The sequence below is a fragment of the Pan paniscus genome, chromosome 5 (assembly GCF_029289425.2).
Source record: "Pan paniscus chromosome 5, NHGRI_mPanPan1-v2.0_pri, whole genome shotgun sequence".
NCBI lineage: Eukaryota > Metazoa > Chordata > Mammalia > Primates > Hominidae > Pan > Pan paniscus.
The window spans coordinates 45,125,236-45,152,292 of record NC_073254.2 but is presented as its reverse complement, the minus strand read 5'-3'; the positions used below and the strand labels follow the sequence as shown (position 1 = coordinate 45,152,292).

At 47.7% G+C, this 27,057-nt stretch overlaps 1 protein-coding gene across 3 annotated transcripts; it reads right to left on the bottom strand.

The window, feature by feature from the left end:
• Nucleotides 1-2,789: 2,789 nt before the first annotated feature.
• ABCF1 (ATP binding cassette subfamily F member 1) lies at nucleotides 2,790-22,556 on the bottom strand. Of its 3 annotated transcripts, none has more exons than XM_008959477.5 (25): nucleotides 22,323-22,556; nucleotides 16,438-16,484; nucleotides 15,980-16,075; nucleotides 15,691-15,820; nucleotides 15,508-15,545; nucleotides 15,316-15,423; nucleotides 13,891-13,965; nucleotides 13,698-13,811; nucleotides 11,721-11,834; nucleotides 11,040-11,162; nucleotides 10,525-10,625; nucleotides 10,343-10,428; nucleotides 9,902-10,041; nucleotides 9,667-9,815; nucleotides 8,890-8,973; nucleotides 8,551-8,675; nucleotides 8,242-8,354; nucleotides 7,927-8,098; nucleotides 7,684-7,758; nucleotides 7,521-7,591; nucleotides 4,504-4,536; nucleotides 4,250-4,418; nucleotides 4,008-4,072; nucleotides 3,843-3,915; nucleotides 2,790-3,686 (listed from the first exon to the last, which is right to left on the bottom strand). In XM_008959477.5, exons 1-25 carry the CDS (start codon nucleotides 22,534-22,536, stop codon nucleotides 3,520-3,522), a joined length of 2,682 nt encoding a protein of 893 aa, XP_008957725.5. In that variant the 5' UTR covers nucleotides 22,537-22,556; the 3' UTR covers nucleotides 2,790-3,519. The 3 variants fall into 3 exon arrangements, with proteins under 3 accessions (XP_008957725.5, XP_034817585.3, XP_063460847.1); XM_034961694.3 differs by having other exon boundaries at nucleotides 15,691-15,817; nucleotides 22,323-22,523; XM_063604777.1 differs by having other exon boundaries at nucleotides 2,790-3,915.
• Between the last annotated feature and the right edge of the window lie 4,501 nt (nucleotides 22,557-27,057).

The following is a 27,057-nucleotide window of genomic DNA, read 5'->3' as shown; positions in this document are numbered from 1 at the left end:
ACAGGGATCACAGAAGTTAAAACATACACGGGAGGAGATAAAATTTGTGGCCAGGTGCCGTGGCTCATTCCTGTAATCCCAGCACTTTGGGGAGCCTAGGAGAAAGGACTGCTTGAGGCCAGGAGTTTGGGACCAGCCTGGGCAATATAGCAAGGCCTCATCTTTACAAAAAAAAAAAAAAAAAAGAACAGAGAGAGAGATGAAATTTATGCCTGTGGGGGAAAGTTATTTTGGAGTACTTAAAGTACTTTTCTCACTTATGTTTGAAGTAGTGAAATTAGTGACCAAATACTTGAAATGCAAGCTGGTATTCACTTTATAAATAACATTCCTATATATTTTATGTATCATCTCAACTAGACTAGCGAAGTAAAAACTTAAAAATGCAAAAGTATAGGCCAGGTGCGGTGGCTCATGCCTGTAATCCCAGCACTTTGGGAGGCCGAAGTGGGCAGATCACCTGAGGTCAGGAGTTTGAGACCAGACTGGCCAACATGGCAAAACCTGATCTCTACTAAAAGTACAAAACTTAGCCGGGCGTGGTGGCACGTGCCTGTAATCTCAGCTACTTGGGAGGGTGAGACAGCAGAATTACTTGAACCCAGGAGGCAGAGGTTGCAGTGAGCCAAGATCACGCCACAGCACTCCAGCCTGGCAACAGAGTAAGACTCCATCTCAAAAAAAAAAAAAAAAAAAAAAAAAATTATAATATGAAATACATATAACAAAAGCAACAGAATTTAAGGCACTTTACGTATTATTACACATTGAATCCCCTAATAACCCTGTGAAATAGGTAACTACCACCTTCATTTTACAGATGAGAAAAGAGGTATCAAGAGGCTAATGGCTTGTCCAAGGTCACTGCCAAGACCCTGACTTTTCCCCCTCAAATTCCATAAGAGGCATGTTTCCTGATGTCTTTTGGTTTTTGTTTGAGACAGAGTCTCGCTCTGTTGCCCAGGCTGGAGTGCAGTGGCGCAACCTCGGCTCACTGCAACCACTGCCTCCCGGGTTCAAGCAATTCTCCTGCCTCAGCCTCCTGAGTAGCTGGGACTACAGGTGTGCACCACCACGCTCGGCTAATTTTTTTGTATTTTTAGTGGAGATGGGGTTTCAATATGTTGGTCAGGGTGTTCTCGAACTCCTGACCTCATGATCTGCCCGCCTCCCAAAGTGCTGGGATTACAGGCATGAGCCACCATGCCCGGCCTCCTTATTTTTAATTTAGAGTGTTCCCTGACTATGCAGCTATCTCCACACCAAAACTTCACTTCCTGTATGAAGCTTGTACTTGAAGTCCAGTATTATTTATTCACTTGGCTGGAAAACAATTTCCCCAAATTAAATGTCCAAACAATTAAATCTTAGCCACACAGCTCTCCCTATTCCCTCTGGAACTGGATATATCTCCTATCACTCCCTTCTCCCCAACCTCCACATCTGCTCTTTCCATCCCTATCTCCCCTAGCTAGTTTAGGATTCAGTTACCCCATTCCCGTAACAAAAGTTATGGGCTTCACCCTGCAGGTTTCTACAGCACGCCTTGCACATCACCACCTAATACCACTACTCACCATTTGCATTTTACTTTCCAAACCCATCTCCCCAGTCTAACTCTTAAGAAAAATGGCCACAGCAGCTATCATCCATTAACTCCCAGGTAGCTTGTTCTTCCCCCCAAGCCTGAGATCTGCTCTTTTCCTACTTCTGAAAAATGGCTCCCTGGTCCCTGATTAGTCAAATCATCATTTTTCAAGATCTACCCTCAAGTGACCCTGTCAAATAATCAGGCCCTGGATAATCTTTCCCTTTTTTGAGTATGTGGCAACTTAGAATCTAGAGTACGACATATTAGACAATTGATCAAATTAATTATCTATTCATGCTTACTTTTAAGTCTTCTCTAACCAGACTATTAATGAAGGCAGATCTTGTCTCTTCCCTTCTTATATACCCCACAGTACCATACATTTTGGCTAGATGATTTAATAATTTTTGAGAGGATCAATACCCTGGTCCCTGGCCACAGGGCAGAGCACCTCCTCATTCATGAGATTAACTTGGACAATGAGACCCAAATTCTGGCTAGGCGTCGTGGCTCACGTCTATAATCCCAGCACCCCAGCACTTTGGGAGGTCGAGGTAGGAAGACTGCCTGAGGTCAGGAGTTCAGGACCAGCCTTAAGCAACATAGCAAGACACTGTCTCTACTAAAAATTAAAAAAAAAAAAAAAAAATTAGTTGAGTGTGGCGGCACATGCCTGTAGTCCCAGCTACTCAGGAGGCTGAGGTGGAAGGATTGCTTGAGCCCAGGAGGTTGAGGGTACAGTGCACTCTAGCCTGGGCAACACAGCAAGACCCTGTCTCAGAAAAGAGAAAAAAAAAGAAGTTGGGCACAGTGGCTCATCCCTATAATCCCAGCACTTTAGGAGGCCAAGGTAGGTGAATTACTTGAGGTCAAGAGTTCGAGACCAGCCTGACCAACATGGTAAAACCCTGTCTCTATTAAAAACACTAAAATTAGCTGGGCCTTCTGGTGTGTGCCTGTAATCCCAGCTACTCGGGAGGCTGAGGCAGGAAAATTGCTTGAACCCAGGAGGTGGAGGCTGCAGTGAGCCAAGATCATGCCACTGCACTCCAGCCTGAGTGAAAGGGCAAGATTCTGTCAAAAAAAAAAAAAAAAAAAAAAAGGAAAGAGACCCATGTTCCACGATGGAAGGCTATGCGTGAAGGGTTGGGGGAAAGGAATCCTATGATCCTTAAACAGCAAACACTGTCAGCAAGACTGCAAACAAGATCCATTTAGTGGGGAAGAGGGGACTATTAAAAGCTGCTAGAAAACTGAATAAAGCAAATCAAGACTGAGAACAGTTCCAACTCCCATCAATCTCCAAACAGTGACAGGTCGGCAGCAACTCCTTTCCTTTATTTCTTCCTCTTGTAAAGGGAAATTCAAGTTCAGCAGCATTCCTTTCCTGCCCCAAGTCCTCAACCAGACAAGAGGCTGCAGGCACCAAATCTTGGGCTGGATAATGGCAAAGGCCTCAGAAGCTCACCTCCAGCTCTGAGCTTCAACAGCTGTTTGTACCAGTGAGTCAGCATTAAATCCACCAGAAAAGAACAGCACCACCCAAAGACTGGGGGGCAGCTGGGCCTGAAGCTGTAGGGTAAATCAGAGGCAGGCTTCTGAGTGATGATAGTCCTGAGACAATAGGCCACATAAACTTGGCTGGATGGAACCTCACAATAAGGTGGTCACCTCTTGTTTGTTTAGGGGGATGCCAAGGATAAGGCCAGCTCAGTTATATGAAGAGAAGCAGAACAAACAAGTCTTTCAGAGAAATGGATGCAATCAGAGTGGGATCCCGGTCACATCAAGGTCACACTCCACCTTCATGTGCCTGAATGGTTGCCAGGTCAGCTGCAGGCCAGAGGCAGTCTTCAGAGGAGGGGAGACCACAGAGGACTTCTAGGCCACACAAGTATGTCTCTCGGGAGACTTCTGGGAAGGAAAGCTCACTCTCGGGGTCGGCTGACCATGACTTCACCCAGGGCCTCCAACACCTCCCGCTTGTAGTCTTCAAAGTCACCATCGATTTGGCTAACACTCTGCTCCTCCACCACCCACAGCTGGCAATTGGTTTCTGTGATGAGTCGGGCATCATGGCTGACAACGATCACAGCTTTGAAGAAAGATAGCAACAACAGAGGGCAGGAAGAAAGCAGAAAGAGGGGAATCAGAACATGAAATAAGGGAGTCCTAGGTCCTTCTGTAGTGAAGGACACTACAGCTTGGTCCCCATGGAGCAGGGATGAGGGCACACTCTCAGCTGACTTACCACCCTTGTATTCATTGATGGCCTCCCCTAGAGCATCAATAGACTCTATGTCCAGGTTATTGGTTGGCTCGTCCTACAGAGGAGGAATTCCATGACTGAGCACTGCAACTCCCATCTTCCATTACTGTTACCCTTATCCCTTTTCCCACAGCCCAGCTCACTCACCAAGATGAGGACATCAGGTTCCCGACAGGCCAGCTCAGCAAACACAACTCGCGCCTTCTGACCACCTGTAGCAAAGGAAGGGGAGGGCTGTCACACCTTCTAGCACCTCACATTCTGAAGGCAAACCCTCAAGATGTGCCAGTTTGTGAGCTGAGGCTCCCTCATTCTCGGTTCCTCTAGGTACAGTTTGTAGACATGAATGATAAGGTGAAGGGCACCCTCCCTGGCCCCTGAAGTGGTACCAGAGAGTTTGCAGATCTGGATGGTGTGGGCGTGACTCTCCAGGCCGAAGCGGCCCAGGCACTTGCGGGCATCCTGGTAGGGCAGGTTGAAGCCCCGCTGCAGGTACTCAGTGGGCGTCTCCTCCATGCGCAGCTGCTCTGCATACTGCTGGTTGAAGAAGCCAATTTTCTGCCCGAGAAGAGAGGGAGGTGGTCGGTTAAAGTCACACTTCCTCCATCAGATTATCATTCCCTAAATCCCAATGCCGACTTACCAGCCGGTGGTTCTTTCTCATTTCCCCATGGGTCTGCAAGGGAAGACAAAGTAGTTAAGAGGAGGGCAAGGGAAAAAGGCGCTGCAGCTCCATACATCAACTTTTTTTTTTTTTTTTTGAGACGGAGTCTTGCTCTGTCCCCCAGGCTGGAGTGCAGTGGCGCGATCTCGGCTCACTGCAAGCTCCACCTTCCGGGTTCACACCATTCTCCTGCCTCAGCCTCCCCAGTAGCTGGGAATACAGGTGCCTGCCACCACACCCGGCTAATTTTTTGTATTTTTAGTAGAGACGGGATTTCACCATGTTAGCCAGGATGGTCTCGATCTCCTGACCTCGTCCATATACCAACTTTTCTGAAGGAGAGACAAACACCAGAAATGGGCCAGGGACAAGTATGCATAAGAAAAGGAATAGGGGCTGGGCACGGTGGCTCATGCCTGTAATCCCAGCACTTTGGGAGGCCAAGGAGGGCAGGTCAGGAGGCACTTAAGGTCAGGAGTTTGAGACCAGGCTGGCCAACATTGTGAAACCCTGTCTCTACTAAAAATACAATAATTTGCTGGGCATAGTGGGACATGCCTGTAATCCCAGCTACTCAGGAGGCTGAGGCACAAGAATGGTTTTAACCCAGGAGGTGGAAGTTGCTGAGATCGCACCACTGCACTCCACCCTCGGGGACAGGGGAAGACTTTGTCTCAAAAAAGAAAAGGAACAGGGATGTTCCCCTAATATGACAAAGGCATGGTGAGCAAAGTAAAAGAGTTAAGGGGCAAAAGGGGAGTTAAGCAAAATGGAGGACAACAGGGACAAGCAGGAGGGACTAACCACAGCCAAAGAACACCTGCTCTCCACACAGCGAGACTCACGAATGGTACATCGTAAGGGCCTCATGTGGCAAGTTTAGTGTTTTGGGGAGAATCTAATAATACCTTTCTAAAGATCTAATCTCTGGATATGAGAAAATGGCCTCTCAACACTGCTAGAGAGAGCAGAAATGGCTACAAACTTTCTAACACACTAGATGGCAATATATTACAAAAGTTCAAATAAAATGGTAGACTTCGCCGGGCATGGTGGCTCACACCTGTAATCCCAGCACTTTGGGAGGCCGATGCAGGCAGATCATGAGATCAGGAGATCAAGACCATCCTGGCTAACACGGTGAAACCCTGTCTCTACTAAAAATACAAAAAATTAGCTGGGCGTGGTAGCATGTGCCTGTTGTCCCAGCTACTCGGGAGGCTAAGGCAGGAGAATCGCGTGAACCCAGGAGATGGAGGTTGCAGTGAGCCGAGACTGTGCCACTGCACTCCAGCCTGGGTGACAGAGTGAGACTCTGTCTCAAAAAAAAAAAAAAAAAAAAAGGTAGACTCATATGAAATAAGTAATTGCATGGAAAAATGCTTGATATATTTGGAAAAATCTAGCTACACAACAACTCATATGACAGCCCATTTTTGTTAAAAATTATATGCACATTTGCAAAGAAAAAAGGAGCAAGATATCCACTAAAACATTAATACTGGTTATCTCAGCTGGGAGCGGTGGCTCACGCCTGTAATCCCAGCACTTTGGGAGGCTGAGGCGGGCGAATCACAAGGTCAGGAGTTCGAGACCAGCCTGACCAACATGGTGAAACCCTGTCTCTACTAAAAATACAAAAAGTAGCTGGGCATGGTGGGGCGTACCTATAATCCCAGCTATTCAGGAGGCTGAGGCAGGAGAATATCTTGAACCTGGGAGGTGGAGGTTGCAGTGGGCCAAGATCGCACCACTGCACTCCAGGCTGGGCGACAGTGAGACTCCGTCTCAAAACAAAATAACAACAAAAAAAATTGGTTATCTCCAGATTTTTCTCTTAAGCATTTTTTTTTTTTTTGAGACAGAGCCTCACTCTGTCACTTAGACTGGAGTGCAGTGGCACGACCTCGGCTAACTGGAGCCTCTGCCCCCTGGACTCAAGCAATTCTCCTACCTCAGCCTCCCGAGTAGCTGGGACTACAGTCGTGCACCAACATACCCAGCTAATTTTTGTATTTTTAGTAGAGATGGGATTTCACCATGTTGCTCAGGCTGGTCTGTTTTTTTTTTTTTAGACGGAGTTTTGCTCTTGTTGCCCAGGCTGGAGTGCAATAGCACAATCTCAGCTCACTGCAACCTCTGCCTCCTGGGTTCAAGTGATTCTCCTGCCTCAGCCTCCCAAAATAGCTGGGATTACAGGCATGCGCAACCACGCCCGGCTAATTTTGTATTTTTAGTAGAGATGGGGTTTCTTCATGTTGGTCTCAAACTCCCGACCTCAGGTGATCTCCCGCCTCGGCTTCCCAAAGTGTTGGGATTACAGGTGTGAGCCACCACACTGGGCTCAGGCTGGTTTTTAACTCCTAAGCTCAAGTGATCTGCCTGCCTCAGCCTCCCCCAAAGAGTTGGGATTATAGGCGTGAGCCACCACGCCAGGCCAATTTTTTTTTTTTTTTTTGAGATGGAGTCTCGCTCTGTTGCCCAGGCTGGAGTGCAATGGTGCAATCTCAGCTCACTGCAACCCCCGCCTCCCAGGTTCCAGCAATTCTGCCTCAGCCTCGTGAGTAGCTGGGATATAGGTGCGCGCCACCGCACACGGCTAATTTTTGTATTTTTAGTAGAGGCGGGGTTCACTATGTTGGCTAGGCTGGTCTGGAACTCTTGACCTCAGGTGATCCCTGCTGGGATTACAGGAGTGAGCTACTGTGCCTGGCCCGTTTATGCAATTTTTAATCGTTCTATAAAAGTCATATATTTCTTGTATAACCAAAACACGTGGGTGTGCCCCCTAGTTCTATCTTAATTCTCTCAGCTCTCCCCCCTGAACTGATCTAAGCTCTTTCCTCCTCTACTGCCCCTCTTAGGGAAATGAATCATCTATGATGAGTTCTGTATTTAACTCTACATTCTCGAGAGGCTCCCTGATTCCAGCTTCTGGCAAAAGCAGCTGTGTCTTCACATTTCTCATGCTCTCCCTCCTTGGCTCCAGGACTCACCGGTGTCAGCTTGCCAGTCAGCAGCAGGAGTAGCGTACTCTTCCCCACACCATTAGGGCCCACAATGCAAACTGCAAGATGGAAGACAGGTGGTCAAAGAGGTCCCCAGAGACTCTCCCTGTGGCTCCTGCTACACATCCCTGAGGCAACCCCGCCAACTCACTCCTTGAATCCATGTCGATGCCAAAATCCAAGTTCTTAAAGAGTGGTTTCTGTCCCTCGTAGCCGAATGTCACACCTGAAAGCCACGAAAAGAAGCAATTTATATTCTTTTCAGTCCCTGCAAAGTCCCTCTCATGTGCTGGCCTTGGAGAACAGGAGCAATCTCAGCCTTGGTGGAGAATTTAGGGTGCACATACATGCTTCCGGTGCTTCCTGTGGAGCAGCAGAGGCCCGCGGCACTCACCATGCAGACCCAGCACCGGAGGGCTGAGTGGTGGGGGGTCTGGAAAAGTGAAGCGCACAGTGTACTCCTTAGGGCGCTTCAGGAGCTCAGGGGCCTCCTGGGATTCCTCATCTTGGTTTTTCCGTCGGCATTTCTGCTGCTTCCGAGTCAGGGCTTCCTTCGTTTGTTTTTCCTGGAGAGGAAGAGGAAAAAAGAGAAACCTGAGCCCTGCACAGCAGTCCTTGAAATGTAGGCCCGTGTTCCAGAGTCTCCTTCTTCCTCCACTGCCAGGAGAGAAGAGTGGCCCCCCAGCCCAGAAGTCCCGCAGGTGCTCACCGCCTGCTTGGTGGACTTCCCGCCTGCCTTCAGCTCCTTCAGCTTTTTCTCTTGCTTCTCATACTGTTTCAGCAGTTCTTTCTGCTTCTGCTGGTACATCTTTTTGAAGGTCACTGGGGCAGAAGAGGGGACCAGGCATCAGTGGTTGCTCCTCTTCCCAGCAAAGGGACAACCAGGGACTGGTGGTGATGGGGTAGGCATCACTGTCTGGAATTCTGACAGGATTCAGTTTATCTAAATAGGCCCTCCCACTCAGGCCTCTTTTCGAGGTTCTATCTCTTCCCTGCATCCACACACAATCCTACTTACTGTAATTGCCCCTATAGTAGTGGAGCCGCTGGGCATCGAGGTGGATGATATCAGTGCAGACATCATCCAAGAAGCCCTGGTCATGGGAGACGATCAGCAAGGTCTTCCGCCAGCCCTGGAGGTAGCTGGGTTTCAGAGAACAGGGTGTAAGTGTCACAGTGGTCAAGTGAGAGAGAAGTCAGAGGAAGCAGGCAGACAACGGGGGCTGGGAGGGAAAGGGGGGTCTGAATAGAGCTCCACTCACAGGCACAGTGGAGAAGGGCTAAAGGAAAACAGGGCAGGGAGGGAAGGGGAAGAAAGTGCAGAATGGGAACCAATGATGCAAAGGCCGTAACACACTTATTAAGCCAGATGACAGCGTTGAGGTCCAGGTGGTTGGTGGGCTCATCCAGCATCAGCAGTGTGGGCTCCATGAACAGTGCCCTAGAGGGTGGGTAGCAGAGGGCAGGGTCAGGGAGAGAAAGATCCTTGCTCAGACAACCCCAGAGAAAACTCGGAGATAGAGCCTGAGACCATGAACGCTCCTTCCCAAGCTCTCCTCAGAGAAGTTCTTGGGCAGGATACGGTTTAATTTTTTTGAGACAGGGTCTCGCCCTGTTGCCCAGGCTGTCGTGCAGTGGCACAATCAGGGCTCACTGTAGTCTAAATCTCCCAGGTCCAAGTGATACTTCTACTTCAGCCTCCAGAGTAGCTGTGACCACAGCGTGCGCCACCATATCCAGCTGATCTTTAAATTTTTTGTAGAGACAGGGTCTCCCTATGTTGCCCAGGCTAGGATATGTTTTCTTCCCCCTTTTGTGAAGATAGAGTCTCACTATATTGCCCAGGCTGGTCTCAAACTCCTGGGTTCAAGATAATCCTCCTGCCTCTGCCTTCCAAAGTGCTGGGATTACAGGCGTGACCCATTGCGCCCAGCTGCAGGGTATGTTGATGAGAACTCACCACCAAGTAGGGAGAGAAATAGAGAAAGACCCTAAGTTCTCACAACACAGATAGTAAGGAGGGAGAGGTAAGCCTTGAGCCTCCCTATTGGCCTTGGAAGAATGAGAAGGGAAAGAGGAAAAGGGCCCTGGTGGTCTGAGGCTGGAAGGGAGGGCAGTGAGGTGAATGGCCCACCTGGCCAGGGAGACACGCATGCGCCAGCCCCCTGAGAACTTCTGTGTGGGTCGATTCTGCATTTCAGGGTCAAAGCCCAGGCCAGCCAGGATCCGCCGTGCTTTGGCCTCTGCAGCTGCCGCCCCAGTGGCCCGCAATTCCTCATACACCTGGGAGGAGGGAGAAGAGGACACACGTCTGAGGGTCCCAGGAACCCCCAAGTCTTTGCCCATGTCCCCTGCGCCATCTCCTCTACCTTCTCTAGCCTCTCGGCAGCTGTGTCATCCCCTTGTTCCAGCTGTCCCTGAAGCCGCCGCTCCTCTTCCAGCAGCTTCAATCGCTTGGTGTCAGCTCGAAGAACAGCCTGGACTGCTGGTGTCTCATCTGCTACCACCTCTGGGAGGCAGAGGGAGAACAGTCAGGCAGCCTCAAGAGCCAAGAGTCTCATCCTTCTTTCCCTTCAATTACATTTCTGTTTTGCCTGACCCTGCCCTGCTCTTTGTACTTGTTCCAAATAAAACACTCTCAAGTTCCTCATTGACCCTCCCCTCCTTTCCTTAACATCTCTTTCCCGGTCTCCAGTCTCCCTCCACATCCCTTCCAACTCCATAGCCACGATTTCTTCTATTCTTGGCTGGCTGGCTTTTCTACCCAACTGCCCACCCCACCAAGCCCCTTTTCTCCCCAATGGTCTCACCCTGCTCACACAGCAACACATCAATGTTGGGAGGGATGCTCAGGGCTCGGTTGGCAATGTGCTTGAGGAGTGTGGTCTTGCCCTTGCTGGGGAATAAAAGCTATTAGGACCTGGCCACCACTGAGAAATCTCTTCTTTTCCCTCCAGGCCCTTTTTTGCCTCCAGCTCCCTCCTCTTCTCACCCATTGGGTCCTACCAGCCCGTAGCGGCGGCTGGCTACAATGTACAGGTCTGCATTGACGAACAGCTCCTTGCCATGAGCGGAGATGCTGAACTTCTCCAGCTGCAGCCATCAGGAAAGAGGTGGCAGAGGGAAGGGATGATCACATGAAAATTCTCCCTTTGGGACATGAGCGGCCACTTTCTCCCTGCAGGGAAGCCTCTGACAAACCGCTACCTCCAGCATAATCCCCTTCCTCTCCCCACAGCCGGTCCCCGCCCTGTTCGCTACCTGTAATGGGAGCCCCATGCATCCTCAGCTAGTCTAGTCTGTCCCACACTATTTTCTGCCAAGGGTGGACCCCACTTCTACTGGTTTTTCTATCTTCTTGCTCAAGTTGGCAGAACCTAAGGTGTGGAGAATGCCTCCAATCTTTCTTCCCACTGAACTAACCCATTCACACACCACAGCCACTCAGGGAAGATGAGTGGCTCTTCCCTACGTAAGTGGACTGGAAGGGGCCCCTTGAGACCTTACCTTGATGTCAGATGCATTTTCTAACATGGCTTGGCGGGAGGACATCTCCGCCTGGGACACGGAGAAGTCATTTTCAGCTGCATTGGCTGCTTTTAATGAAGCCACTTGGCGCTCATACTCCATCTGAGAAGGTAGGAAAAACTACATTTGAAGCCACAGTCTACCAGTTTCCCATCACCATGAAACAGCCCATGCTGGCTGGGCATGCTGGCTCACGCCTGTAATCCCAGCACTCCGGGAGGCTGAGGTAGGTGGATCGCTTGAGCTCAGGAGTTTGAGTCCAGCCTGGCCAACATGCTAAAATACTGTCTCTACAAAAAATACAAAAATTAGCCAGGCATGGTGGTGCCACCCATAGTCTCAGCTATTCGGGAGGCTGAGGTGGGAGGATCACTTGAGCCTGGTAGGTTGAGGCTGCAGTGAACAGAGATCACGTCATTGCACTCCAGCCTGAGTAACAGTGTGAGACCCTGTCTCAAAAAACAAACAAAAAACCCCAAAGTGAAACAGCCCATGTCATCAGACATTGAGATAAGGCTCACAGAACACAATTATTTTCTTACTCCGATTGTTTTACTTGGAGTCGCCCCCAAAGCTTTCCTTCGTGTCCCCAATCGCATGTCCCCTAGTTGAAGTATTTAAAAATCCCCTACTTTTGACCGCTAAGAACCAAGGTCTTACCTGTTTTTTCAGCTTTTTCTTCTCCTTTTTGCTAAGGTGAGCATAGGGATCATCTGCCTTAGACTCTCCTCCTTCCTCCTCCTCTTCTTCCCCTTCTCCTTCTTCCTCTGAACCCTGTGAGAACCCGGGGATGGTCAAAACTAGGGACTCCTGGCTGGGCGCGGTGGCTCACGCCTGTAATCCCAGCACTTTGGGAAGCCAAGGCGGGCAGATCCCAAGGTCAGGAGATCAAGACCATCCTGGCTAACATGGTGAAACCCCATCTCTACTAAAAATACAAAAAATTAGCCGGGTGTGGTGGCGGGCACCTGTAGTTCCAGCTACTCGGGAGGCTGAGGCAGGAGAATGGTGTGAACCTGGGAGGAGGAGCTTGCAGTGAGCCGAGATCGTGCCACTGCACTCCAGCCTGGGTGACAAAGCAAGACTCCGTCTCAAAAAAAAAAACAAAAAAAAAAAAACTAGGGACTCCTTCTAGAACTCAGATTTCATATCATCTGCCCCGTCCCTGCCCCAGCTCTTTCCTTCACTACTCAGAGTCCTAAAATATCTTGGGATCCTCTCTCATTCTCATACCCAGCCCCTGGTCTCCCTGAGGTCCTTTATTAATTTCTGCTACCAGGAATGGTACAAGACAAATGGTATGAATGTGTATTTATGAAATGTGACAACGCGTTATGTCCCTATAAATGTAACTCCCAATACAATGTAACTGAAGGTGGAGTAAATGGATTTCAAGAGTTTCATTTGTATACAATGAGTTTCTGTGGTTTCCTTGTTAACATGCAAAGAAAAGATCAGGTAGCCGTCCGGGCACGGTGGCTCATGTCTGTAATCCCAGCACTTTGGGAGGCCAAGATGGACAGATCACAAGGTCAGGAGATCAAGACCATCCTGGCTAACATGGTGAAATCCTGTCTCTACTAAAAACACAAAAAATCAGCCGGTCATGGTGGCACGTGCCTGTAGTCCCAGCTACTCGGGAGACTGAGGCAGAAGAATTGCTTGAACCCGGGAGGCAGAGGTTACAGTGAGCTGAGATTGCGCCACCGCACTCCAGCCCGGGCAACGGAGTGAGACTCCATCTCAAAAAAAAAAAAAAAAAGATCAGGAAGCTCTAGTGCACAGTCAGAGGAATCCAGCAGAATCACAGAATTAGGAAGTGCCAGACGCATAGGGACCCTAGAGATCTCCGGACTCCTCCTTCTATCACACAAAGGAGACAAGTGAGACCCAAGGGGATGGGAAGATGTATTCAAGGTCACACAGCCAGTGAAGGCAGAGCCAGGACCCAGATCATCTGAGATAAATTCCAGGCCCTTTCTTCACTGGATTAGGTGTTGCAAACTACAGCCCATGGGCCAAGGCTGACCTGACACTTATTTTTATATAGCTCCTGAACTTTATAAAAATAATTTTTGTATTTTCAAAGAGTTGTTAAAAAAAAAAAAAAGAATATGTGATAGAGATTGTATGTGGCCTGCAAAGCCAAAAACATTTACTATATGGCCCTTTATAGAAAAAGTTTGCTGGCTGGCATGCTGGCTCACACCTGTAAACCCAGCATTTTGGGAGGCTGAGGCAGGAGGACTGCTTGAGCCCAGAAGTTCAAGACCAGCCTGAACAACATAGTGAGACCTCATCTCTATACTAAAAATAAAAAAATTAGCCAGGGGTAGTGGTGCACACTTGTAGTCCCAGCTACTCAGTAGGCTGAGGCAGGAGAATCTGTTGAGCCCAGGAGGTTGAGGCTTCAGTGAGCCGTGTTCACACCACTGCACTCCAGCCTGAGTGACAGAGTAAGATCCTGTGTAAACAAAAACAAAAACAAACGAACCACCACCCCCACTACTCCCCCAAAAAAAGAAAAGAATAAAGGTTTGCTGGGATAATAACTATATCCCCAGATTCTGACTCTCCCATAAGGACCCTGGAAGCCCTAGTCCCTCATTCCACCTTGCCCCAACACCAAATACACACCTGCTCTGCCTTCTTGGCCTTCTCCTTCCCTTGTTTGGGAGGCTCCTTTTCCTTTATTATTTCTTCTTCTTTATCCTCCTCTTCATTGTCCAGAGCAGCGAATTTATTTTGAGGCTAATAGGGAAAAGACAGGTCTGATGAAATGTTTTAATTCCTGGGCCCCAATACCTCCTCCTGCTAGTTACTCTCTCACCTTAGCCTTCCCTTTTGACTTCTCTTCCTTTCCCTTTTTGCCCTTGAGTGCAGGCTGCTGTTCCTCAGATACGGCCTGGAGGAGACACACATACACATTACAAACATACATACAAATTATTGTGCTACTTTGCTGTGTAATAAGCATTTCTAGAGAGTCTACTGTGTTAACCATACACATGCTCCTCCATTTACGACAGGTTGCATCCCGATAAACCCACCAGAAACTTAAATAAAAAATGATAGTTCTTGGCCGGGCGTGGTGGCTCACACCTGTAATCCCAGCACTTTGGGAGGCCAAGGCAGGTGGATCACAAGGTCAAGAGATCGAGACCATCCTCGTCAACATGGTGAAACCCTGTCTCTACTAAAAACACAAAAATTAGCTGGGTGTGGTGGCATGTGCCTGTAATCTCAGCTACTCAGGAAGCTGAGGCAGGAGAATCACTTGAACCCGGGAGGCGGAGGTTGCAGTGAGCCAGGATTACGCCACTGCACTCCAGCCTGGCAACAGAGTGAGACTCCGTCTCAAAAAAAAAAAAAAAATAGTTCCAACTTATGATGGGTTTATCTGGATATAATCCCATTATGAGTTGAGGAGTACCCTAAATGAGTATGACTTTCACACCATCATAAAGTAGAAAAATCGTACACCGAAGCAGAAGTTGGAGACCATCTGTATTGAGTGCTGCTGACGAAAAATGAGACCCAGAAAAACCCTACCCTCCAGCTTCAGACTAGATAGCGAAGAGATAACTAGGGAACGTCAGCAAGGCTAAGGATTATAAGTCAGGCAAGTGCGCCACCAGAGTGAGTGGCACTAGCACTGGAGGCTTTCTCAAGAGCTCAAATGGACATGGACTAAGATGCACACGCAGAAGAGTCACAAGTAGAAGAGCAAGGACCTGGGGCTTTGTTTCAGGTTCTGTGCTTAAAGCAACAGAATCACTGTAGATTTCTGAGTGATAAAAATGGCATGGTTTTTTTTGTTGTCTTTTTTTTTTGAGACTGAGTCTTGCTCTGTTGCCCAGGCTGGAGTGCAGTGCCTCAATCTCAGCTCACTGCAAATTCCACCTCCCAAGTTCAAGTGATTCTCCTGCCTCAGCCTTCCAAGTAGCTGGGATTACAGGCGCACGCCACCACGCCTGGCTAATTTTTGTATTTTTAGTAGAGATGAGGTTTCGCCATGTTGGTCAGGCTGGTCTCGATCTCTTGACCTCGTGATTCGCCCACCTCGGCCTCCCAAAGTGCTGGGATTACAGGCGTGACCCACTGTGCCCAGCCTGGGCATGTATTCTAAAAAGATGATTTTAACAGTATAAGTAAGACAGACCGAGAAGAGCTAGTTTAAAAGCGGGAAATTACTCCACCATGGCCAGAAGGTGCTAAATGGAGTGAGAGTGACTGATCGAGCCACCACTGTCACCTTATTGATCCGATTCTTCTCTGGCTTGGCAGGCTTAGGAGGATGTTTTTCTTCCTCCTCCTCTTCCTCACTCTGATCCTGAATCAGGGCTGCAAAAACATTACCACCCTAGAGAATGAAAGGGTCACAGAAGTCAGGAGGATGGTCAAGGTTGCATCCTTGGAGTCTCCATTTACCACACAGATGGCTTACCTTGGTTTTCTTCCCTCCGCGGGGTTTTGGGGCGGGTACTGAAATGACAGGGGGAGAACATGAGATAGGAAAGAATTACGATGTCTGGCCCCCCAATTGAATCCAACTTGAAGATCAAGGTATGAGGTATCACTCTCCATGACTCATGGATTCCAGGTACCCATTCCCCCTCAGGTCATTTACCTTCATCCTCCTCATCACTGGCTGGCACTGAGAGCTTCTTAAGACGCTCCATGAGCTCTTTCTCTTCTCCATCATCATCCACATCCTTCTTCCGCCTGCCTTTTCGGGTATCTCGCTTTTTTTTTTGCTGCTGAGAGCAAAAGAACAGTGAGAAAATGAAGCCCAGGCCCCTGCTGTATTTCTGCCTCACAGAGGGTTCCCCATCAGCTGAATGGAGCAACATGGGCTGGAAAGGGGTTGGTGGAACCCAGATGCCTCCCAGGATTGGGGGGCCCTGTGGCACTTGTACCTGCTGTTGCTGTTGCTGTTGCTGCTGCTCCTTCTCCTTGAGCACTTTCTCTTCTTCCCCAGCCTGTTTATCTTCTACTGCTAGCTCTTCAAAGAACTATAAAGGGAGTTAAGCTACAGGTAAACATGTTTCCAAGAGCAATCCAAGCAAGCTGTGCTCTGCCACACATTGGCCCACTGGCCCTCCACTCCACCCTCACCTTACCTCCTGTCTCTCTCTTTTTTTTCTTTTTGTGGAGAATGGAGTGTGCAGGTCTCAAATTCCTGGGCTTAAGCTATCCTCCCACCTCTGCCTCCCTAAGCGCTGGGATTACAGGCGTAAGCCACCGTGCCCAGCCTATCTCCTCTCTTCACAAGATCTTTTCTCCTCCCTTGGACCTCCCACCTCCTTCACATGGCTATTTATTTAGCTTGGAAACATCCATAGTCATTTCTTATCCTCAACCCTCATTTTCTCACCGTTTTTTTGATCTTCTTGTCCTTCTTCCCTTTCTTCACCACTTTGTCTAGAAAGTTAAGCGGACATCGTGAATGCTTATCTGCAAATTCCAAAGCAGTCTGATCCCCCCTGCAAAGATCTCTGTAGCCTCTATCCTATTTTATTATTTTTCTAGCTTAACTATCACTCCTTAAATATTTGTACTGTCTCACAACTCCTGCAGAAATAATCATTCCCATCTCTATTCATTCATCCACTAAGTATCTACTAAACAGCTACCATGTGTCAGATATTGTGCTAGCGTAGGGGATTATAGCAATGAACAAGACAAATGTGGTCTCCTCTGGAGCTTGCAGGCTATAGGAAGAGAGATTTTTAAATAGGTAATTCCAGGTGTACTGAAGGTTCCAAAAGAAAAGGTAAAGCCTACTTGGTGGTGGGGGAGAGGCTGGCTTCATCTCTGGTGGCGGCCTCTCTAAAAAGATGGCATTTAAGCTAATAACTGAAGTAATGAGGAGTATGAGAAGTTAGTCAGACACACGGTGTAATTCCAGTGCTGTGCACAGGCCCAGCTGTGAGAAAGCACACACACTGAGAGACAGGGAAAGGTTTGGTATGGCTAAGCTTACAGACTGAGGGGAGAATGGTGCAAGGTAAGGCTGGAGTGAGGGCCTTGTACTAAGGTTAAGGAATGGGGACTTTATTGGTATGATCACTTTCACACTTTAAAGTTTCACTCTGGCTTCAGAGTACAGCAAGAATCGGAGGGAATAAGCATAGTGGGAAATCCACTGGGGAGGCTGTCAGAGTAGTCTGGGTGGTGGTGACAAGCTGACATAAAAAAGAATTCATAGGATGGGGCTAGAGGTGGGGAATAAAGAGCACCCGGCCGGGCGCGGTGGCTCATGCCTATAATCCCGGCACTTCGTGAGGCAGAGGCAGGCGGATCACTTGAGGTCAGGAGTTCAAGACTAGTCTGGTGAACATGGTGAAACCCAGTCTCTACTAAAAATACAAAAAATTAGCCGGGCATAGTGGCAGGCGCCTGTAATCCCAGCTACTCAGGAGGCTAAGACAGGAGAATTGCTTGAACCCAGGAGGCGGAGGTTGCAGTGAGCTGAGATCACGCTATTGTACTGCAGCCTGGGTGACAGAGCAAGACTCTATCTCAAAAAAAAAAAAAAAAAAAAAAGGAGCACTCAGAGATGACTCCTGTGTTTTTAGCTGGCAAAATTAGCTGGGCTAAGTGGTACCATTTATTAATTAAGGAGGCAGTGGAAGAGAAGGTCTTATAGGAAGGAAGAAGATATTATAAATTCAATTTGGGAGATATGTGTAGATACACACACATGTATACAACACACACACACCCTCCTTTTTTTTTTTTTTTTTTTAAGAGACAGGGTCTTGCTCTGTCACCCAGGCTGGAATGCAGTGGCATGATCATAACTCACTGTAACCTTAAATTCCTAGGCTTAGGTGATCCTCCCACTTTAGCCTCCTGAGTAGCTAGGACTACAGGCAAGCGCCACCATGCCTGGCTAATTAAAATAATAATAATAATTTTTAGAGAGGAGGTCTCACTATGTTGCTCAGGCTAATCCTGAACCTCTGGCCTCAAGCAATCCTCCTGCCTCAGCTTCCCAAACTGTTGGAATTATAGGACACGTTGTTTGTAAAACCTATAGGCCATGTAAATAGAGTTATCTGGTAAGCAAATGAACACCTCAGTCTATGCCTTACTTGTTCTGCTTGAATATTATAGCACAAATCACATTGTGTCATATTTACCTGTCTGTGTGCTTTCATTCTAGAGAGTAACCTGAGAGACTGTTTAGCCTGTGTTCCCAGTAAAGCCAAAACAGATTCAACAGATTCTAGCTCTCCCCCTCTCCATCCTTGTTTCCCTGAAGGTAGAGGACCATGTCCAACTCCCTCCCCTACTGGAGGCAGCCAGCAGCCTCATGATTTCCCTTCAGGCTTAGGCCTATTTATTATCTTCTCTTCCAAAACATCCCTTCCATTCACTGCTATCTAATTCTACCCTTAAGCATTTCAGTATTTAATATTAAAAAAAAAAAAAATTGGTCGGGTGCGGTGGCTCAGGCCTGTAATCTCAGCACATTGGGAGGCCAAGGTGGGTGGATCACGAGGTCAGGAGATTGAGACCAGCTTGGCCAACATGGTGAAACCCCATCTCTACTAAAAATACAAAAATTAGCTGGGCGTGGTAGAGCACGCATGTAGTCCCAGCTACTTGGGAAGCTGAGGCAGGAGAATCGCTTGTACCTGGGAGGTGGAGGTTGCAGTGAGCCAAGATCGCGCCACTGCACTCCAGCCTGGGTGACAGAGCGAGACTCTGTCTCAAAAAAAAAAAAAAAAAAAAAAAAAAAAAAGTCAATGGTATCCGCCATCTACTACATTAAAATATTCTCAGACTAGAATTCCATGTATTTCAAAGTAATCATTTATTCAGGAAAGTTTTATGGTGCATCTACTTTTCCAAACAACTAGAGTTAACGAGAGACAATTCCAATAATTAAAGGCTTCACAGACTAAAATGGCCCTACCCTATCTTTTCTGTTTCCCTACCCACACCTATGGTCTCGATACTGGCTTCTTTCTGATCCTTTATGAAGTCCCAGGCACGCTTATGTCTGTCTTTGCTTAATCTGCATCCTCCATCCAGAACACATTTCAAAGTTTGGGGCCCTCCTCCTCCCCAAAAAACAAACCACAAAAAACAAACAAAAAAGTTAAAGAAAAAAAATCTGAGCCCAGTATTGGGTGACTAGTGTGAGAATTGAAAAATTGTGCAGGATTAATAATAAAAGGCTTTATATGCTATTCCAAGGAGTTTAATCCTAAAGGCATTAGGAGGAAGGATCTACTGAAGTACCTAAGAAGGAAAAACCTGATCAGCTCACCTTATCAACACAGATGACTGACTCATCCCAGACACTAATTTCTCCCCAAGGACTAACACAGCCATACCATCTCTCCTTCCTTTAAATCTCTTTTGTGGCCAGGCACACTGGCTCACGCCTGTAATCCCAACATTTTGGGGACCAAGGTGGGAGGACTGGTTGAGGCCAGAGGTTCAAGATTAGCCTGGGCAACATAGCAAGACCTCATCTCTACAGAAAACAAAAAACAAAAACAAACAAAAAATAAGCCAGGCGTTGCGGTGTGTGCCTGTAGTCCCAGCTACAAGGGAAGATGGCTTGAGCCTGCGATTGAGGCTGCAGTGAGCTGAGATCGCGCCACTGCACTCCAGCCTGGAGTGAGGCTCCGTCACAAAAAAAAAAAAACCCACCAAAACCAAAAAAATCTTTTGTACTTTAATCACTCTTATCCACTTCATTATAGGGACAGGAAAAGCCTCTGAAGAGTTTCATTGTGAGAAAGTATAATCCCCAAGGAACTGAAAAAGATTAAGTGTGGCTAGAGATATATTGTGTCTTCTCTCCTTTCGTATATCGCTTAAGCTGCTCCTTCAAAGCAAGAAAGCAAGCCTTCTTTACCCTTATACCCCTCTCCCCCATTACTGTTTTGTATTCTTGTCCTCATTGGGTCTCAAAATCGTAATTCACAAGCTTCACTTTCTCTTCTCCCATATCTTTGAAACATACTGCAATCTGGTATCATCTCCGAATGAACACTACTTCTGCCAAAGTTGCCACTGATCCCTTAGCTCCTCAAACCACAAAGTATTTTTTGGTCCTTATTTTGCCTGACTTCTCTGCAGCATTCCATGCTGCCTACCTCCACACCTTTTTTATTCTCTTCTATCATTATTTAATTTCTGGGATCTTGCTCACTCCTGGTTTGCCTCCAGTTTCTCTGGCTGTTTGCCTTTCTCAGTCTCATCTCTTCAGCCTCCTTCCCCACCTGCTTCCTGCAATTGCTGAAGTTCTTTAGGGTTCCCACCTTTCACCTTCTTTTTGGTTCAATCTGCAAACACTCTCTAGGGGACTCTTCCATATCCAGCACTTCAACTATACTTGCCTGTGTCTTTACTCCTAGTATAGTTGTTTCTCCACAGTGACTAAACAAACTCTCTTCTTGCCATTTCCTTTTAGAAATCCTCAGAAACGCCTAACTCAGCATTCAGAAGTTCACCTTATCTCTTTCCACTTCTTACTCTCCTGTCCATTACTGCTTTCAGTTAATAGTCTACTAGTCACTGGGTTACTTAAGTGTCAACCTTACTTCTCCCTTCATTTAATCAGTTCTCAGTTCCGATCAATGCCGCCTCCTTAGTAACTCTTTATTCTTCAGGCCTTGGCTTATCCCCTTACCACTTCTCACCTAGATCATGGCCAGAGCCCCCTAAATGGTCTCCCCGCCTCCATCTTGACCAGTTCAAGGCCATTCATTCTCCATTGCTCAGTGCTACAGGTGAACTGTTCATAATCATTCCTTATGCACTTCAATGGGCCTTCCTTCTTAATGTCTTTAGGATTAAACTCCTCGGAATGGCATCTAAAGCCTTTCATTATCTGTCTCCTGAGCATCTTTCTGACTTCATCACACTAGTCACCAGGCTCTAGTGGGACCAGTCAGGCTTGCCTACATCTCTACCTTCCAGAAACTTCCTTGGCTTGGAATGCGCTTCCCCTTGCTAATTCACGATGATCTTTCAAGAATAAACTCTGGGGAGCAGATGTAGTGGCTCACGCCTGTAATCCCAGCACTTTTGGAGGCTGAGGCAGGAGAATCACTTGAGCCCAGGAGTTTGAGACCAGCCTAGGCAACATAGCCAGATCTTGTGTCTACAAAAAAATTTAAAAATAAGGTGTGGTGGTGCATGCCAGTAGTCTCAGCTACTTGGGAGACTGAGGCGGTAAGATCCTTTAAACCCAGGAGGTGGAGGCTGCAGTGAGCCATGTTCATGCCACTGCACTCCAGCCTGGGTGATGGAGCTACAATGTGCCTCAAAAAAAAAAAGTACTCAGCTATTACATATTCTTGGGAGGCTTTGCTGACACTCCCTTACCTGTCTGAGTAGATGCTCCTCCTCTCTTCTACAGTCCCATAACATTCTTAAGCACCTTCATCATACTCTGACAACCACTGTCTGTCTGGTTAATGCTCTGACCCTTCACCATACTGGGTTGTCCCTTGAGGGAAAGTCTTATCTTTTATCTCTACATTCCCACTTCCTCCACACAGTACCTGGTATACAGTAGGCATCCAATAAGTGCTTTTAAAATTAGTTACTGTGTACCTACTGTGGTTAGTTGTGTCCATTTATCTCCCCCTTAAAACTGACTTCAACCCTGGGAGGATATCTTCATGTTTTTTTCCTTCCCCTCTCAAAGCACAGTATATAGAGTGCTTAATTAAAAACAGGCGCTTAACAAACTTTCGCTGCTTTTTAAGTAAACCTTAACCCTCATTCCAACATCAAAAATCTACACTCTTGCTCCAGTTGAGTGAGAGGGGTGTCTTAAGAAAGAAACCATGAAGGAGTCACCCTCTCTTGAGAAACAAGGGGGATCACAGGCTCCCAAGGTGTGTGTATGCGCGCGCAGGGGGAAGGGGAGGTCGAGGCAGGGCTCATATATTCCTGGTGGAATACAGTGTGTGGTGGGGCGGATGTCGAAATTTTTTAAGCAAGGTTTTCCCATTTCTCCCCATCTCTCCCTCGGTGCCATATGCTCTTTCTTTTATCTCGCCCAGTCTCACTTAGGTCACGTGCGACATCTTGATCTCTTTCCTTTAACCCCGATTCCAAACCCACTCCTCCCCGGCAAACTCCTCCCGGGCCCACGGCACGCATGCGCAGTAACTCCCGCACGGGCCCGGTCAGTCTGGTGCCCCATGACCCTCTCCTAAAACACGCGCAGTCTCCTCTCTCTTCCCCCTCTGCTCTTGTTTCTTCCTTGCCTACCAGCCTCACCTGATGGGCTCGTGCTCTCTCCGTCCCCGATCCACTCGGGCTCCGGCGGCTGCTGCTTGGGCGCCTTCGGCATCGCGGTGGCAGTTACAGCTACTGTGGCGGCGCCCGGTGCTATTTCCGCTTCCGGCGGCGGGGAACCCCGATGGGGCTGGCTCTCCAAGCTGGCGCGGCCAACCCCGCCCCCGGGCTGCGCACGTGCGAGCTTCGCCGTCATCTCGGGGGCGTGGCCCTGGTTCAGTGGAGGCGTGGCCTGCAATGACGGGGCGGGGCCGGCGTCCGCTTGCTCTAGTCGCGTAAACACATGGCGTTTACGACTGTCTGGGAAGCCTGACGCCGTGACCTCCCGACGCCGCGAGACTCAAGGAATGAACATAATAATTTCCTACTAGTATGAAGGAGTTGAGGCATACTGTTTTTTTTTTGTTTGTTTTGTTTTTTGTTTTTTAAAAAAGCATATTCTAGTTTCTATCTGTAACTCGTTTCTAGTTCTGCCACCGCGATGCCGAAGGCGCCCAAGCAGCAGCTGCCGGAGCCCGAGTGGATCGGGGACGGAGAGAACACGAGCCCATCAGGTGAGGCTGGTAGGCAAGGAAGAGACGAGAGGAAGGGGAAGAGAGAGGAGACAGCGCGTGTTTTAGGAGAGGCTCATGGGGCGCGAGACTGACTGGGTCATGGGCAGAAAAGACAGTGCAGACCAATGGCTAAGGGAGAGGTCTGATCGGTCCAGTGTTGAAATGTGTCACAAAATCCCGAAGTGTACAATTGTAAACAGGGAACTGGAGCCCAACGTGCAGAAGTCATGGTGCAGTGGAGCTTCGGTTCATTTATTTTTTTTGGTAACAGCTTTACTGAGATATAATTGACATACAATAAACTGTACACAAAATAAAATGGCACCCAAACTAAACTGCAAAGTATCACTTAAATAAGTTTTGACATGCATAAACCCAGTAAACTATCACCACAATCAAGACTTTGGTTCATTTCTAACTCTACCACTTAATATGGGAGCTTGAGCAAGGTGCTCCTGTAGTTCTGTCAGCTCTCAAACCACTACAATCATGCTTTTGTTGCCACCATTGTCTGAATTCACACTTGCCAAAGTCAACAGATCTGGGGCCATCCTACTCACTCTCCCATCAATGTTTGATAGACTTGGTCGCTCCCTCCCTCCTTTGTTTTCTTCAGGGACACTACTCTCTATAGGTTTCCTTTGCATCTAATGGGCTTCTCCTGAAGTCTAAATGTTGAAGTGCCTCAGGGCTAAATCTTTGACACTCTACTTAATCTAGACTTATCACCTATCACCTCCTGACTTTAAATACCATCTATAACCAATGAAGATTCCCAAACTTCTCTTGCTGGCCCCCAACTTCTGCCCCGAGCTCCAGGCTCATGAATTCAACTGCTTATGGGACATCTTCTCTGAGATCTTTAATAAATCTCTCTCATACGTACAGAATGGAGCTCTTGTTCTTACTCCTAAAGCCTGTCTCTTCCAGGCTTCCCCATCAAGAAATTGCACCACAGGTCATTCAGTTATTTGGGCCAAAACTGAAAGGTCATCATCCTCTTTCTCCATTCCTCCTCCCCTAATCAATCCATCAGCCAGCTAAGTCTGCCTCATTTTTTCATTCATCTGTTCAACAAATATATTTATTGAGTTTATAGTATGTGCCAGGCACTCTTCTACGCTCTTGGGATACTACTGAATAAAATAAAGATCTCTGTTTACATTTCTAGCAGGGGAGATGATCCTATAGATAAAAGAAAATATGGATCAAGTTTAAAAGTATCAAGAGGACAGATTTTAGTCTTAAATGAGGCCTCAGTAAAGTGAAATTCAAGCAAATCATTAAAGAAGATTAGTTTTGGCCACATGGATTTCCAGGAGAAGGGCCTTTCTAGCATAAGAAACAGCTGGAGTAAAGCCCTGTGACAGGAGTGTTCGGACATACATGGGGAACAAACAGGAAGGAGGCAAGAGGGGCTGGAGTGGCATGAGTGAGCCAGAGTTGTGGGAAAGGTGAAAAGAGAAGTAAAGCAGGGTCTGGATTGGGAAAGGTCTTTTAGATTATCTTAAGGATTTTGGCTTCTTCTGTTGATTTAAATGGAAGTCACTCAGAGTTCTGAGCAGAGTGATGTGATCCAACCTACATTTTAAAAGGATGACCTGGGCCGGGGCGCGGTGGCTCATGCCTGTAATGCCAGCACTTTGGAAGTCCTAGATGGGTGGATCACGAGGTCAGGAGATTGAGACCATCCTGGCTAACATGGTGAAACCCCATCTCTACTAAAAATACAAAAAAGTTAGCTGGGCGAGGTGGCGGGCGCCTGTAGTCCCAGCTACTGGGGAGGCTGAGGTAGGAGAATGGCATGAACCAGGAGGCAGAGCTTGCAGTGAGCCGAGATCCCGCCACTGCACTCCAGGTTGGGTGACAGAGCGAGACTCCGTCTCAAAAAAAATAATAAAATAAAATAAATAAAAGGATGACCTGGCCAGGTGCAGTGACTCACACCTGTAACGCCAGTACTTTGGGAGGCTGAGGCAGGAGAATTGCCTGAGCCCGGGGGTTTGTGACCAACCTAGGCAACATAGCGAGACCCCTTGTCTCTGTATATAATACAATTTTTTAATTTTTATTTTATTTTATTTTTTTGAGACAGAGTCTTGCTCTGTTGCCCAGGCTGGAGTGCAGTAGCGTGATCTCGGCTCCCTGCAACCTCTGCCTCCTGGGTTCAAGCAATTCTCCTGCCTCAGTCTCCTGAGTAGCTGGGATTACAAGCGTGCGCCACCATGCCTGGCTCATTTTTGTATTTTTAGTAGAGACGGGGTTTCACCATGTTGGTCAGGCTGGTCTCGGACTCCTGACCTCGTGATCCGCCTGCCTCGGCCTCCCAAAGTGCTGGGATTAGAGGCGTGAGCCACCACGCCTGGCCTATAACATTTTTTAAATTGTTAAATAAAAAGGATGACTCTGGAGGCTGTGCTGAGAACAACCTGGGCGGGAGGTGGGAGGGGGCGGGCAGCAAAGAATGGGCAGAAATGACAGAAGCAGGGAGATCTATTAGGAGGTGATGGTGACTCAGACTAGGGTGACAGCAGTGGAGGTGTGAAAAGGGCTGGTTTCTGAATGTATTTTGGAAAAGAGCCAACAAGTTTTGTTAATGGATTGGAGGTCATGTTTGACAAATAGAATTAAGGATGACTCCAATATTTCTGGCCTGAGTTAACTAGAAAGATGTAATTGCTATCAACTGAGACTAAAACATAACCCAAATTTGACCACTTCTCTCCACCTCTACCCTGACCAAGCCATCGTCTCTTCTCCCTGGACCACTGCACTGCGCTGGCCTCCTAACTGGTCTGCCTGCTGTCATTCTCATTCTCTAGTCTATCCTTCACACCTACAGTCAGAGGTAGTTTTAAAATGTAAATCCATGGGCCAATCGCGGTGGCTCACGCCTGTAATCCCAGCACTTTGGGAGGCTGAGGCGGGCGGATCAAAAGGTCAGGAGTTCAAGACCAGGCTGGCCAACATGGCGAAACCCTGTGTCTACTAAAAATACAAAAATTAGCCAGGCGTGGTGGTGGGCGCCTGTAGTCCCAGCTACTTGGGAGGCTGAGGCAGGAGAATCACTTGAACCCGGGAGGTGGAGGTTGCAGTGAGCTGAGATCATGCCACTGCACTCCAACCTGGGTGATGGAGCAAGACTCTGTCTCAAAAAGAAAAAAAAAAAAGTAAATCCATTTGTTCAAAGTATAAAAGTATTTTAAAAAGTATAAAATCCAGAATAAAATCCAAATGCTTTACCATAGTTTATAGGGCTCTGTACAATATGCCCTCTGTTAAACATCTTGATCCCATCTCCCACAGTCTAGCCACACTGGGCTTTTTTTTTTTTTTTTTTGAACCAGGATCTTGGTCTGTCATTCAAGCTGGAGTGTAGTGGTATAATCATAGCTCACTGCAACCTCAAAGGATCCTCCCACCTCAGCCTCCAACTAGCTAGGACTACAGGCACACGCCACCAGGCCTGGGTACTTTTTAAACATTTTTGCAGAGACAGGGTCTCACCATGTTGCCCAGGCTGGTCTCAAACTTCTGAGCTCAAGCAGTGCTCCTGCCTCAGCCTCCGAAAGTGCTGGGACTGCAGGCATGAACCACCACGCCTGGCCTGGCCTTCTATTTTTACTTCAAACACCCCAGAGTCATTCCTGCATCAAGGCCTTTGCCTTTGCTGTTCCCTGTGCCTGGAACGCACTTTCTCTGTGTGTTCATATGGTTTGTTCCCTTGTTTAATTTTCTCTCTATGTGTTACCTCCTCAAAGCAGCTCTCTCTTTGTATCAACCTGTTCTCTTCTACCTGTCACTCTCTAACCTCTTCTTTCACTTTATTTTCATTTGAAGCATTTACTATTACTTAAAATTATATTACCTATGTATATTGTCTATCATCCTCAAAGCAATGTAAGCTCCATATGGGCAGGGATTTTGTCCTTTTTATTGATGTAGCTCCAGCTCCTAAAACAGTGCTTGCCCTACAGTAGGCACTAAAGTGCTCACTGAAAGTATGCAAAGCTTGGCCAGGTGCCGTGGCTCATGCCTATAATCCCAGCACTTTGGGAGGCCGAGGCAGGTAGATCACCTGAGGTCAGGAGTTCGAGACCGGCCTGGCCAACATGGTGAAACCCCATCTCTACTAAAATACAAAAAATTAGCCGGGTGTGGTG

Excerpts from the sequence above, each read along its gene's own strand:
- ABCF1 (XM_063604777.1), bottom strand. The coding sequence starts at position 22,536 with ATGACGGCGAAGCTCGCACGTGCGCAGCCCGGGGGCGGGGTTGGCCGC. Across the intron at positions 11,835-13,697 it reads AGGCCAAGAAGGCAGAGCAG|GGTTCAGAGGAAGAAGGAGA; the intron begins GTGTGTATTTGG and ends GGGTTCTCACAG. Across the intron at positions 7,759-7,926 it reads TCCGGTGCTGGGTCTGCATG|GTGTGACATTCGGCTACGAG; the intron begins GTGAGTGCCGCG and ends CGTGGCTTTCAG.